Below are 15,000 nucleotides of genomic sequence, written 5' to 3' on the forward strand. Positions count from 1 at the left end.
AGTCAGGGCTGTAATCGCTCCCAGCTGCTGTCTCTCACACACACTGTCCTGTCCGCTGGCCCTGAAGTGGGTCTGACTGATAGGGTGTGTCTGTCCTATAGGCTAACGTTTGATTTCCAACATGCAGAGAGAGAGAGAGAGAGAGAGAGAGAGAGCTATATGTGGAAACATGTCTAGATTGGGCATCCATCACGGGGTAGTTCAGTGTATCATATCGTGCCAACATCATATCCGTGGAAATATGAAATGGAGTAGATTGAGATGACAAGAACATATGCCTAGCTACAAAGCCACACCTAACGCAAGCGTGACAGTTTATGTTTGGAGGAACTTTGGACATTCGTTGTATCGTCGCTGAGAAAATAAATGGCTGTCCAAGAACAGAGGAATACAAAAAACACTATGGTCAGAGATCATTATCTCACTATGGTCAGAGATCATTATTTCACTATGTACACTAACATCTGGAGGGAGATCCCATATTACATTAGAAACACAACCGGCAAAGGCCTAGAAACACCATCCGATGGAAGGACACCTGCAACCATTGACCCAAGTCACATATACCATCTTACTCACTTGTAGTGTTGTGTAGCTGTTTATGTTTTGCATTTGTCTTGCTTCTGTTCCTGCTTTTTCTTTTGTATTGTTTATGTGATTGTGTGTTTTTTGTGCTGTAGAACAGGAACCTGCTGTTAAAACCGGTCTGAACTGAGTCAGGCCAGTCTAAATGGAACACACATTTAGAACATCTGTAATGTTACTTTTAATATTTTCCTGTATAATAATAATAAAGAAAATGAAGAATAATGTTCCCACGGTGCGGCGGTCTGAAGCCAGGAGAGGAGGAGTAGGAAGGAAACGATCGGGAAAAGGATGTTTAGTTTTGAAGCTGTGACGGATAAACATCAGGATTAGGCCTGCTGTACGGCACAGGAAACCCTGGAGAGACTGACTGTTGCCAGGTTGGTTAGGGGGGGGGGGGGGGTTAGGGTTGACAGGTTGGAGTGGTCTCCCCATGGCGAGGTTATAGTTGCCAGGTTGGTTAGGGGGGAGGTTAGTGTTGCCAGGTTGGCCATGGGGAGGTTAAGGTTGCCAGGTTGGTAAGGGGGGAGGTTAGGGTTGCCAGGTTGGTTAGGGGGGGAGGTGAGTGTTGCCAGGTTGGCCATGGGGAGGTTAGGGTTGCCAGGTTGGCCATGGGGAGGTTAGGGTTGCCAGGTTGGCCATGGGGAGGTTAGGGTTGCCAGGTTGGCCATGGGGAGGTTAGGGTTACCAGGTTGGCCATGGGGAGGTTAGGGTTGCCAGGTTGGCCCTCGATGGACCACAACATCTAAAGACCACCTCCGTCTCACACACACACCTCCGTCCCACACACACACACCTCCGTCTCACACACACACACTCACCTCCGTCTCACACACACACACACCTCCGTCTCACACACAAACACCTCCGTCTCACACACACACACTCACCTCCGTCTCACACACACACCTTCATCTCACACACACACTCACCTCCGTCTCACACACACACACACACACACACTCACCTCCGTCTCACACACACACACACACACCTCCGTCTCACACACACACACACACACATTCGTCTCACACACACACACACACACATCCGTCTCACACACACACACTCACCTCCGTCTCACACGCACACACACACCTCCGTCTCACACACACACTCACCTCCGTCTCACACACACACACACTCACCCAGGTTGACGAAGCTCATCACCGTGTCGGCCTCGCTGACCACCGTGCCCAGGGGCGGTGTGTGCGTGCTGAGCGTGGGCAGCGCCGCGTGGCTGACGTGGTGACTCAACCCGTCCAGACCGCCGCCGCCCCCGAACCCCAGCCCCCCCCCTCCCAGCCCCCCTACCCCTCCCAGGGCGAACCCGTTGGCCTCGTCCCCCCCCTCGGCCGCCACGGCGTGGTACAGGTCCAGCATGAAGAGCGGCGCCGAGGAGGGGGGCCGCAGCGGGGGGTGGGGTCTGGGCCGGCCCGGCAGGCCCAGGATGGACAGGATCTCCCGCTGCATCTCCTTCTTCTCACGGCCGCTGAGGCGGCGGAAGCTGGAGTGGACCACCGCCTCGGCCTGCTGCCCCCACAGGCTCAGCAGCAGGGGTACCAGAAGCAGGGCCGTGCGGACCAGAGGGAGCCGCTGTTGTTGTCGTCTGCACGCTGCCTTGTTGTTGTTGTTGTCGTTGTTGTTGTTGTTGTTGGCGGCGTGGCTGCGCCGTGTTCTGGCGTACAGGCAGGTGTGGCCGTACGTCGTTCTAGACTCGTCCGAGCGCTCTGAGGTGCTCTGGGAGGGGAGGTCCGAGATGTCCTCTGCCATCGCTGGGTGGGCGGGTGGCTGGGTGGTTGTTCTGTTGGCTCTACTGTCGGAACACGTTCTAGGTTCTCTCTCTGATCCCTGTCGTCGCAGATTCGCTAACTCCTTTAGACGTGGGGAGGTTGAAGCCCTACTAGCCACGACCCACCATGAGAGGCTGTGAGTGTGTCCTGGTTCGATGAGAGAGAGAGAGAGAGAGACTTGACTATGTTGTACCTTACTGTTTGTCTTTTATGTAGGACAGAACAGTCACAAACAAATGCACAAATGCTCATCGATTTATGTGCTATGTGTTTTGTGGTAGACACCGAGGGATATGTTTACGTCTCTCTCTCCTTCCCTTCCCTGCTCTAACCCCGTCTACTACTTTAATCTCCAAACCACCGCTTTCTTCCTCCTCTACCTTGACTAGACTCTATTCATGCGACACACAGAGAGAAAAAAAAAGAGTGAGACCGCATAATTACGACTTGGCATATTCAAGTGTTTGGTTGAAAAACAAACAATGCTTTGAAGAAGTAACCTTGGAGAAGGTTGAAAGCAGGAAAGTAAAGGGCAGGTACTATCAAGCTCTCTACAGGGTGAAATTTGAGATCCGACCTAAATTATGAGATAGGGTTTCAGTCTAATCAGTCTTTAAAAGGATAACAAGGGAAACTCCACACCTGCTGTGCCTCAAACTCAGTTCCCTGTCAAGCAAGAACTTGGTCCCAGGTAAAGACTTCAGCGGATGAAGCTAAATTCCACGGCTCTCAATCAGTCATATTTCATAAATCCAGGATTCTTGGGGACTTTTTATCCATTCAAGACTCTAGTTATTTCTGTCTCCACTTTTCTTGCTCGTTGAAAAAGGAAATTCCCCCCCAAAACAAGTTCTTGTGTGGTTATCCTTGGAAAATGGATGTAAGGCTTTAGTGAGTCTCCCGTGCCTTGTGAAGGTTAAATAGTCACTCTGCAACCAAGAGATGATTCCCCCGACGTACAGCAGAACACCTGGTCCAGATGGAGCCCGACATCAGTGTGTGTCGGAGTGTGTGTGTCAGAGCGTTAGTGAGCTCTGGGAGTGCGTATCTCATCTGAGTGAGTTGAACACAGCTCCATCAGCCAGAGGGAGTGTCCCATGTTCCTGCTCTCTCTCTCTCTTGCTCTCTCCCTCTCTCTACCCACATCCTCTTCCAACTCTCCTCCCTCCCAATGGGCTCTTTTAACATGTCTTTCTCACTCTCCCTCCGTTTTGTCTTTTCATAACCACTTCCTTTCAAGTCTAAATAGATGGAATGGACATGGAAATTATTACATATATTAGATTTTTTTCCCCATTTAGAAATGCATACCTTGAATGGGTTGTCTGGACCACATCAGCACACAAACACTGACAACTCCAAGCATCAGCAAGCCTAAATCCCACCTGTGTGTTTTAGCTGTGGGCTGGGAGGCCAGCGAACCACCGGCGAACCGTCAGTGACTTGCCAAAACCAGAACAACAAGATGAGGAATCCTCCTGTCCGGACAGCAGGTGAACACCAGTCAGAACCGGTGCTCTCTGAATGGGCTATTTGTTTTTTCCTGCTAAAACATGCGTCAGTCTTCATGACATTTTCAGTTTGACTGCAGCACAGTGTGTGTGTGTGTGGCGAGTGTTCTAGGAAAGGATTTAGAGGGGAAATGACAAACATCAAATATAGTATTCAGGGTCCGTGCCATGCCAGCTTGTGTTTGCGCTCAAACTTCAAAGCGCCCTGCGACTCTGTGGTCACCCGGAGAGGCTCGTAGAAGAACGGCCAAACCAAACCCACCGCCATCTTGTCTTCGGGTCAGGGAGTCTGAAATGCCAGGAATTCAACATTTCTCTCTATGTTGTTTTTCTTTCCCCACAGTGTCGAGGGAGAAGGGGAGGACAGGAGAGATGGGGGGGGGGGTGGGGTGGGTTAGGCAGGAGTCTGGAGAACATGATGGAGTGTGTGAGTCAGGTCTGTCGTCGGAGGGAGGTGAGGCGAGGTGGCGAGGACGACCAGGGGACGGTGGGAGAGGATGTGAGTGGGTTTGACTGTTTGTATGTAAACACAGACACACAGCTGCAGAGGACTGTACAAAACCAAGCCCTTATCCGCCCCTGTGGAACCACCGAATAAACAGGGCAATTCTCTCTCACACACACGTTCATTTAGAGATAGATTCAGAATTGTGTGCTCCGCTTGTAGCTTCCGCTAACACAAACACACACGCGAGACATATGCACACACAAAACAGACAGACACACGCACACACACACTCAGATACACATGTAAGCCAAGCTGCCAGACTCTCAGCCACTGTGTGAGCAGAGCATGAGATGGTCCTAATGTGTTTCCATAGCAGTGGAAACACGCCCAGCCTGACCACAGCCCCTCCCTGGGAGATGCTCTGGGTGTGTCCTTATCTCTGGAGAAGGTAATTGTACCCTGCCCCGAATTACCCAGACATTTCCGGGTGAGCACTGGGGGGACACAGTAGTTGTCTACAGACCCTCACAAAGACACACACACACACGTACACATACACAAATGCACATATGCCACACACACACACACACACACACACACACACACACACACACACACACACACACACACCCCAAACCTAGGCATACACACACCCAAACCCAGGCATACGCACACACGTCAGTGGCGTAGCGGACGGGCCCGCCACTGGTTTTTGGTGGATTTAGAAGTTTTTAGATTGGTTAGGTTGGAAATTCTCAATCCCATCTGGCAACCCTTAGCGGAGAGTCTACAGCGTGTATGTTTACAGATATCGCGCTGCTGTGCACACCACACTTTGTTAAAAGAAATAAAGCTTGTACTTTTCTACTTAATACATGCTACTGATGTAGTCTACCATTTGGTTTTAGCTATTGCTCTCACTTGTTTGTAGCTTTTGCTAAGTCAAGCATTTAGAATGTAGAGTGCATATTGCGAAATTTCGCAACGTCAATAACGCATCGGCATCTAAAAAACGCACGTTTTTTTTTTTTTTTTTTACTCCGTTGCGAAAGGCCCCCCACCGCCACCTTGCGGGGGGCCCCCGGGATTTTGCGCTACGCCACTGACACACGTGTACCTTAGACTTACAAGTTCAACATCATAAAAACACAAATAGATGACAACAGATGTTTTTAATGCAAGCATATTTTTTAATACAAAAGGAGAACAAAAAAAGGTTTATAATCTTTGTTTTCGTTTTTAGGATCTGTCTTTCACACAGTTGACTTCTACCCACCCATCCTCCATGTTGTCTTCAACACACTGAGAATAACACGGCATCGAAAGGTGTATTTTCCTCCTAGACCTCAATACCACCCCCATGAGACAATAAATAAATAAAAATATCACCGTAGGATGTCATATATCTTTCAGTTCTTCAGCTATCACACTGAGACAGGAACACGTGTGCTACCATCAGAGACACACGCCATGGAGGGAGAATATTGAGGGGGGAAGTCCCCTCCCATCGGCCTCTCAATTCCCCCGGCATCCATATTTGTGGTTTTTCTTGTCATGATCTGGGAGTTGTAGTCATTAGCAAAAAAAGGCTGCCATTAGAATCAGTCATTTTCCTAGTGTGAAGTTATGAAGTAGTAGAAACACATAAACAATGTTCAAAAAGAAGAGCAGACATTTTTCCTTGGTACAAAAGATTCATGATTCCATAATTCTTAATACTAATAATTCTCCAAGGTGATATGATACGGAGCTGAAAAATAAATATGCATTTTCTTAAGCTAGAAAAAAAAATCATAAACCCAAAAAAAACCAAGTACAACAGGATTATAAATTAACCAGAACAAAGGAAAAAATACTTTCACAAATTAAATCTTTGCATACAGTGACGCAAGTGGATGACCTGTTTTTTGTAACTCGTGACTAATAACACATGTACACACGCACGCACGCACGCACGCACCACGCACGCACACACACACACACACACACACACACACACACACACACACACACACACACACACACACACACACACACACACACACACACACACACACGTGTTCCAGGGAAAACAAAGTGGAATTACAGCGGTACAGACTGTCAAGAGTGCGCTGGTCGTCAATCATGAAATCGGGAAATTGGGAGTTAAGAGTCACTTAAAATGGAGTTACAAAGTCACAAAGCCACTTCATTGTCACCTATTGTCATGTAATTGCTGTTAGTCAAGTGCCACTAAAAGGTAGTCTAGCCACCAGAAATATGAGCACTAGCCTCTGAAACACAGTTACGCACTTACACACTTGAAGGACAATGTGACGAACCCACCCGTCCATTCCAATGAACACATGATCCACACCCTCAAACATTCCAGTGGTGGTGAGGACTTTGCAGTGTGTGTGTGTGTGTGTGTGTGTGTGTGTGTGTGTGTGTGTGTGTGTGGAGCTCCCTCAGCGTTAGCACCACTACCACAGTCCCCTGGGCTTTGAGGTTTCGGCAGTTAGCTCGAGGCAGGAAGTGGTCAGAGCTCCTTTCTTCCCACATGCTGAGCGGTGCTGTCTGTCTGTCTGTCTGTCTGTCTGTCTGTCTGTCTGTCTGTCTGTCCGTCTGCTGGGAGCTACAATGTCCCTGACCCACAAAACTGCTGAAGTGTCATTTCTCTTCCAACCCCATTCTGGGAGAGAGAGGAGAAGGAGGAGGAGGAGGAGGAGGAGGGGGGGGGTCAGAAGATGGCAGTCATTGCATATTTTAGTTTTTGACTCATGGTGAGGGCACAGTTACCCACAATCCCAAATGACCCTAATTCCAGTTCTTCGGAATGCCGTTCTCCAGCGTTGTCAGTCATCGCAGCTCTCCTCCCTCGCCACCTCAGAGTGTGTACAGTATGTGTATTTCACTTGGTGTGTGTGTCAGTGTGTATACATAAAGCAGTAACAAGGCTCTACCTAAGACCACAACTTCTAAAAGTTCAGGTAAAAGTAAAGGACAGAAATGTATAACACAAATAAGGCAGCATTATGTTTGTTGGTTGGTTGGTTGGTTGGTTGGTTGTCAATCGGAACGGCTGTGGTTCCCAGCGGAGGCCATCTTGTTTTAGAACCTTCTAGAACAGTCTGGAATAGTCCCATGCAGGAGAGGGCGCAGGGGACTGGAAGGCAAACTGGGATCATTTTATTACATTATTTTATTTTTAAAGGGGAAAGTGAAAGTTCTTGGTTAAGTGCACAAACCTGGTCCAGAACCTAGGCTAGACCCCCCCCCCCCCCTAACACCGCCCTACCCTAACCCCCACCCAGTCAGTGTTTCTGAAGTGAAGTGAAGAGAGGGAAAGTGTAGAAAGAGTGAATTCTCTCTCCTCTATCTCCCTCTCTCCTCCATACAGTGAAGTTTCGCTTGTCTCTGGAAACCGAGTCACATGCAAGTCCTCTACGGTTGGACGTCTGAATCACGTGATCCACCCAATACTGCCTCTCCAGAACCACCCCACCGCAGGAACCTCACTCTCCCAGTGGGAACGTCCATTCTTACTCCTTCCTTCTAGCTTCTAGTCTCTGGACGTCTTTTCTCTCTCTTTCTTGAGTGGTCGCCGGCCCCCTGGTGGTGGAGATGCGGAACTCATCTCATCGGTCTCGATCTTAATCGGTGCGTGGAGGGTGGGGACGGGGGGGACGGGGGAACAGGGGGCTATTTCTTCCCCGCGGGGGTCTTTGGGCTGGCCGTCTTCTTGGAGATGGTGGGGATCTTGGAGGGCTTGGCGGAGCCGGGGGTCCGGCGGGGGGTGTCGGAAGTGTCGGAGCAGGCTGAGCGGGTCTCCAGAGCCTCCGAGGCATCCGAGGCGTCACTGCCCCGCCTGCTGCTGGCCCGACTCCCCGCACGACTGGCTGGACCGCTCACTGACGACGGGGTACGCTTAGGATCTGGAGGAGAGGAGGAGAGGGAGGAGAGGAGGAAAGGAAAGAGGGAGGAGAGGAGGAGGAGGAGAGAGAAGTAGAGGGAGGAGAGGAGGAGGAGAGAGAAGTAGAGGGAGGAGAGGAGGAGGAGATTGAAGTAGAGGGAGGAGAGGAGGAGGAGAGAGAAGTAGAGGGGGAGGGGGGAGGAGAGAGAAGTAGAGGGGGAGGGGGGAGGAGAGAGAAGTAGAGGGGGAGGGGGGAGGAGAGAGAAGTAGAGGGAGGAGAGGAGGAGGAGAGAGAAGTAGAGGGGGAGGGGGGAGGAGAGAGAAGTAGAGGGAGGCGAGGAGGAGGAGAGAGAAGTAGAGGGAAGAGAGGAGGAGAAGAGAGAAGTAGAGGGGGAGGGGGGAGGAGAGAGAAGTAGAGGGGGAGGGGGGAGGAGAGAGAAGTAGAGGGAGGAGAGGAGGAGGAGAGAGAAGTAGATGGAGGAGAGGGGAGGAGAGAGAAGTAGAGGGGGAGGGGGGAGGAGAGAGAAGTAGAGGGGGGAGAGGAGGAGGAGAGAGAAGTAGAGGGGGAGAGGAGGAGAAGAGAGAAGTAGAGGGGGAGGGGGGAGGAGAGAGAAGTAGAGGGGGAGGGGGGAGGAGAGAGAAGTAGAGGGGGGAGAGGAGGAGGAGAGAGAAGTAGAGGGGGGAGAGGAGGAGAAGAGAGAAGTAGAGGGGGGAGAGGAGGAGAAGAGAGAAGTAGAGGGAGGAGAGGAGGAGGAGAGAGAAGTAGAGGGGGGAGGGGGGAGGAGAGAGAAGTAGAGGGGGGAGGGGGGAGGAGAGAGAAGTAGAGGGGGAGGGGGGAGGAGAGAGAAGTAGAGGGGGAGGGGGGAGGAGAGAGAAGTAGAGGGGGAGGGGGGAGGAGAGAGAAGTAGAGGGGGGAGAGGAGGAGAAGAGAGAAGTAGAGGGAGGAGAGGAGGAGGAGAGAGAAGTAGAGGGGGGAGGGGGGAGGAGAGAGAAGTAGAGGGGGGAGGAGAGAGAAGTAGAGGGGGAGGGGGGAGGAGAGAGAAGTAGAGGGGGGAGAGGAGGAGAAGAGAGAAGTAGAGGGGGGAGAGGAGGAGAAGAGAGAAGTAGAGGGGGAGGGGGGAGGAGAGAGAAGTAGAGGGGGGAGAGGAGGAGAAGAGAGAAGTAGAGGGGGGAGAGGAGGAGAAGAGAGAAGTAGAGGGAGGAGAGGAGGAGGAGAGAGAAGTAGAGGGGGAGGGGGGAGGAGAGAGAAGTAGAGGGGGGAGGGGGGAGGAGAGAGAAGTAGAGGGGGAGAGGAGGAGAAGAGAGAAGTAGAGGGGGGAGAGGAGGAGAAGAGAGAAGTAGAGGGAGGAGAGGAGGAGAAGAGAGAAGTAGAGGGAGGAGAGGAGGAGAAGAGAGAAGTAGAGGGGGGAGAGGAGGAGGAGAGAGAAGTAGAGGGAGGAGAGGAGGAGGAGAGAGAAGTAGAGGGAGGAGAGGAGGAGGAGAGAGAAGTAGAGGGAGGAGAGGAGGAGGAGAGAGAAGTAGAGAGGGGAGAGGAGGAGGAGAGAGAAGTAGAGGGAGGAGAGGAGGAGGAGAGAGAAGTAGAGGGGGAGGGGGGAGGAGAGAGAAGTAGAGGGGGGAGAGGAGGAGAAGAGAGAAGTAGAGGGGGGAGAGGAGGAGGAGAGAGAAGTAGAGGGGGAGGGGGGAGGAGAGAGAAGTAGAGGGAGGCAAGGAGGAGGAGAGAGAAGTAGAGGGAAGAGAGGAGGAGAAGAGAGAAGTAGAGGGGGGAGAGGAGGAGGAGAGAGAAGTAGAGGGGGAGGGGGGAGGAGAGAGAAGTAGAGGGGGAGGGGGGAGGAGAGAGAAGTAGAGGGGGAGGGGGGAGGAGAGAGAAGTAGAGGGAGGAGAGAAGGAGGAGAGAGAAGTAGAGGGAGGAGAGAAGGAGGAGAGAGAAGTAGAGGGAGGAGAGGAGGAGATGAGAGAAAAGGTGTCTGAGTCCCACTTTCGTCCGACACAGAGTTAAAGACCGTAAAGACCATAAAAACAGGTATCACACTGTAAAAACAGGTATCATACTGTAAAAACCAATTAGTCGCGAAAACAAAACTTGGATGAAATCAAAAAAACTACGGAGGTTGGAGAGGAGAGAGAGAGAGGAGTCTGTCGTTTTACCGGGGCGTCCGGGTTTAGCGGTGGGCGTCGATCCGTTCTCCCCCGTCAGAGACCCCCGGCTGGAGTGGAAGGTGGGCCTCTTCAGTTTGGACCCTGACGCCGCCCCCTATAGGAAGAAACAGGAAATGTCATCCGGTGCGCTTGCTTCTGACAGACACGACCAAAGTGAGCTGCATAACACTTCATCAGCCATGACGGGTCATTTTCATCCCCTGTGAGTAAAACAACATGTTCTATCTTTGCACTCGATCAAATTTCAGGACCCTCCTTTCATGACCTTTCCTAGATATGTGCGTTCTACCACCCAGTATCCTTACATTTTTTACATTCCTCAGGATAAGCTAGTATGAAGCTATTTTGCAGCTTTTCTGTGTAAGAAGCAGGCCAATTTACAAGCGGCCAACTAGTGGTCGTTGTGTGTAAATAGCAGATTTACATTCTAAAGAGACATTTGAGCCCAGAGGCGGCTCTTTTAGTAGGTAAAAAGGCACAGCTGTTCTAGTGTTAAGGATTGCTTCACTGTGCTCTCCCCACACTCTGGAAATATATATCCAGATAAATACCAAATGTATACAAACATATTCCATCCCAAAATGGCCTCTAGGTTTCTAATATATACCCCTTTAAGCACTACCGTGTAACATGTCATAACACCCCAGACCCTGAGCTTAGAGTATAGGAAGTCATTCAGTATCTTTTCAACAACTCCTTCTTTTTTGGAGGACGACAGTTTCAGAATAACAGACATCCTCATCCCCATCCTTCATCATCACCATCTGACGGTGTGTGTGTGTGTGTGTGTGTGTGTGACTTCCCCTACTGGGTGGTGTACAGTCTGTCACCAGGCCTTCAACGTTTGGTTAAAGTGAGCCCCCCTGTCTGCAGTGTGTGTGTGGTCACCCATGGTGTGTGAGAGTGTGTGTGTGTGTGTGTGTGTGTGTGTGTGTGTTAGTGCGTTAAGCGTGCCTGGGGTGGGGGGTGGTAGGGTGGGGGGGTAAGTATGTTACCTCATGCCCAGGGGTGGTGGGCCCGTGGTCTGGGCAGGACTGGCACTTGGTTGGTGTCGGAGTTTTACTGTGTGCCAGCCAGGGCTTCTCATAGCCACGCGAGTGAGTGAGGGAGGACTAGGAGGGAGGAACCAGCAGAGGGAGGGAGGGAGGGAGGGAGGGAGGCAGCCAGAGAGAGGGGAATAAAAGGAAAGGGAGAGGGCAAGGAAAAGAAAAATGCCGGAAAGGAGAGCAGGAAAATGAAGGGAACAGAAGAGGGGGGGGGGGGGGGGGCGGGGGGGGTGTGGAGCGCAGGTAGACAGGTAGACAGGGAGACAGGTAGACAGGTAGACAGGTAGACAGGTAGAAGGCAGGAAGGCAGGGAGATAGGTAGACAGGTAGACAGGTAGACAGAGAGACAGGTAGGCAGGTAGACAGGTAGACAGGTAGACAGATAGGAAGGTAGATAGGTAGACGGGAGACAGGTAGGCAGGTAGACAGGGAGACAGGTAGGCAGGTAGACAGACAGACAGACAGGTAGGTAGGTAGGTAGGTAGATAGGTAGGTAGGTAGGTAGGGTAGGTAGATAGGTAGGTAGGTAGGGAGGTAGGTAGGTAGGGAGATAGACAGGGAAACAGGTAGGCAGGTAGACAGGGAGACAGACAGACAGGTAGGTAGGTAGATAGGTAAGTAGGGTAGGTAGGTAGGTAGGTAGGTAGATAGGTAGGTAGGTAGATAGATAGATAGGGAGGTAGGTAGGTAGGTAGGTAGGGAGGGAGGTAGGTAGGTAGGTAGGGAGGGAGGTATGTAGGTAGGTAGGTAGGGAGTGGAGGGAGGTAGGTAGGGAGTGAGGTAGGTAGGTAGGTAGGGAGTGGAGGGAGGGAGGGAGGGAGTTAGGTAGGGAGTGGAGGGAGGGAGGAAGGTAGGTAGGTAGGTAGGGAGTGGAGGGAGGGAGGGAGGTAGGGAGTGGAGGGAGGTAGGTAGGTAGGTAGGGAGTGGAGGGAGGGAGGGAGGTAGGGAGTGGAGGAAGGAGGGAGGGAGGTAGGGTGTGTAGCACAGTGTGTTTGGGTGCGAGAGCAGAGGGAGTGTAAAACCAGATTGAAACCAGAGGCAAGGTCAGCAGGCAGGAGGGGTGGAGGGGTGTAGGGGTGGAGGGTACAAAAGAACACAAAGACAGAGAACAAACAAATAAAAATGGCACAGTTAAGGACGTGGCGACTGTTTGACATGCAGAAACAGGAGGGTAGACATCATTATCACACTGATGTGCGCACGCACACACACACACACGCACACACACACACGCACACACACGCACACACACGCACACGCACACACACACACAAAACAAGACTAGCACTACTAACAGTCAATGACAACAAGACACACAAACACACGGTTATGGGGAATTCTTCACACCTCCAGCCATGAGCCTGAGCCTACCGTAGATGTTGATGAGGAGTGTGTGTGTGTGTGTGTGTGTGTGTGTGTGTGTGTGTGTGTGTGTGTGTGTGTGTGTGTGTGTGTGTGCGTGCGTGCGTGTGTGCGTGTCCACGCTAGTGACCTTTCAGTCTTCACCTTCGCCACTGGGATCTGAGGAAACAGTGTCTGGCTCTCCCTTATCTAGTAACCCCCCCTCCCCCCACCCCCCCTGTGACCCTGACCTCTGCCTGACCTCTGCCCTGCTCTGACCTCACTCTATCTAGTAGTGTTAAAAAAATAGTGTTTTTAAATCGACTTCTGAGTCAAGATATTTAGATATTATAGATATTGCCATTTGCATACCCCTGCTCAGTCCTGATGTTCCCAATCGCCCAGTATTTTGATTCCAATTCCTACAACTCCCAAGATTCCCCTTTTCCCCGACCTGAGTGGGGTGTTCCAGCTGAGCGCCCGCTGCTCTCTGGGACCCCCCGGCATAGCAGAGCAGGGTCAGAGCGCCCAGACTCTGGCATGAGACCTATTAACGCGGTACGAGGACTTCCCCCCCTATCTATGACGCAGCCGCTCGAGACGTCACGCGTCAACTAGATACACCCGACTTTGGGTTAAAAAAACACTTTTAACAACAGACTTTTAACACTTTTTTTTGACATCTCGAAAACCCCCGGGCGAACCTCCATCCTGTGGAGGAAAACTCACCCTGGAGGAGGTGGTGGGGGTGGCGGGGGCCGAGGGCAGGGAGGCGCAGCTGTGGGCGCTGTGGGAGGCCGAGGAGGAGGAGCGGGTGGGCGAGGCGGTGCGGGAGCCCGGCTTGGAGCGCCGGCCCCGCGAACGGAAGGCAGCCAGGCCCTGAGACGCCCCCTCTGGCAGGATGAACTTCTCCCTCAACTCCAGGTTGGTCCGCCCACGGGCTGGAGAGAGGGAAGAGAGGAGGAGGAGGGGGGGGAGGAGGAGGGGGAGGAGGAGGAGTAACAGGAAGGGAGAAAGAAAGAGAGACAGAGAGAGAGAGAGACAGGGAGTGAAAGAGAGGGGAGGGTGGGAGAGTAAGGGACAGAGAGAGAGAGACAGGGAGAGAGAGAGAGAGAGAGAAAGAGAGAGACAGGGAGAGAGAGAGAGAGAGACAGGGAGAGAGAAAGAGAGAAAGAGAGACAGGGAGAGAGAGAGAGAGAGAGAGAGAGAGAGAGAGAGAGAGAGAGAGAAAGAGACAGGGAGAGAGAGAGAGAGACAGGGAGAGAGAAAGAGAGACAGGGGGAGAGAGAGAGAGAGAGAAAGAGAGAGAGACAGGGGGAGAGAGAGAGAGAGAGAGAGAGAGAGAGAGAGAGAGAGAGAGAGAGAGAGAGACAGGGAGAGAGAGAGAGAGAAGGCACAAGTCAGTTTATGTAACCCTTGGCACCTGTGGTTCTAGGTTGTACTGTTCATCCAGACCAGGCAACAACCAGTGTGTGAGGGAGAGAGTCAGCCCCCCCGGGTCACCTTCCAGTCAGTGAGGCAGGTGAGGAGGCGGTGTTAGAGGAGTGGAGCGGCGAGGAGGGGAGGGTGGGGGGTGGATGGAGAGTCAGTAGCAAACCTGGTGTTATTACAACCGCTATGACCAGGGCCTGTCTGGCTAGGTTTCAGCTGTCTAATCACACAGACCACAGTGCTTGTTGTGTATCGCTATAGATACATATAGATATAGATATAGATACATAAAGATATAGATATAGATACAAATAGATATAGATACATATAGATATAGATATAGATACATAAAGATATAGATACATAAAGATATATAGATATAGATACACTGCAAAAAGTCAGCTCTCAAGAACAAGAAAAAAAAAAGCAATAAAATGAGGGGAAATATGACCTAAAATAAGCATTTCTTTCACTCGCCAAGATTTTCTTAAAACAAGTCAGAGATATCTTCAAACTAGTGCCGGTCGGACAACAAATACAAGATATTTCATCTTACTTAGATGTCTTTTTTGCAGTGTATAAGGGGGGGCACATGCCTGCTATTGCAGTTGGGGAGACCCCAGTGATAGGAACCCCCCCCTCCCCCGGCCGTGAGACACTCAGACGCATTCTTACACAAGATACAGCAGCTCCAGCAAACACAACACTCAGCCCAGAGAAGCCAGCCAGAAAGAGAGAGAGAGAGAAGGGGGGAGAGAGAGAGAGAAGGGTAGAGAGAGAGAGAGAGAGAGAGAAG

At 51.5% G+C, this 15,000-nt stretch overlaps 2 protein-coding genes across 2 annotated transcripts in view; both read right to left on the reverse strand.

Moving 5' to 3' along the window:
- Nucleotides 1–2,358, reverse strand: part of bmp8a (bone morphogenetic protein 8a) — a gene marked incomplete at both ends in the record, with an annotated part of 13,001 nt that extends 10,643 nt beyond the window's left edge. The window contains one exon of the mRNA XM_080531630.1: nucleotides 1,734–2,358. Within this exon, the coding sequence (XP_080387756.1) occupies nucleotides 1,734–2,358 (625 nt within the window). The remainder of the gene's footprint in view (nucleotides 1–1,733) is intronic.
- Nucleotides 2,359–7,709: 5,351 nt separating this feature from the next.
- macf1a (microtubule actin crosslinking factor 1a) overlaps nucleotides 7,710–15,000 on the reverse strand; it is a gene marked incomplete at its 5' end in the record, with an annotated part of 389,501 nt that continues 382,210 nt past the window's right edge. The window contains 4 exon segments of the mRNA XM_080531631.1: nucleotides 7,710–8,251; nucleotides 10,375–10,480; nucleotides 11,382–11,498; nucleotides 13,503–13,714. Coding sequence (XP_080387757.1) covers nucleotides 8,019–8,251; nucleotides 10,375–10,480; nucleotides 11,382–11,498; nucleotides 13,503–13,714 — 668 coding nt within the window. The 3' untranslated portion in view covers nucleotides 7,710–8,018.

Source organism: Nansenia antarctica (genome assembly GCF_963989245.1).
Source record: "Nansenia antarctica genome assembly, chromosome: 5".
Classification (NCBI taxonomy): domain Eukaryota; kingdom Metazoa; phylum Chordata; class Actinopteri; order Argentiniformes; family Microstomatidae; genus Nansenia; species Nansenia antarctica.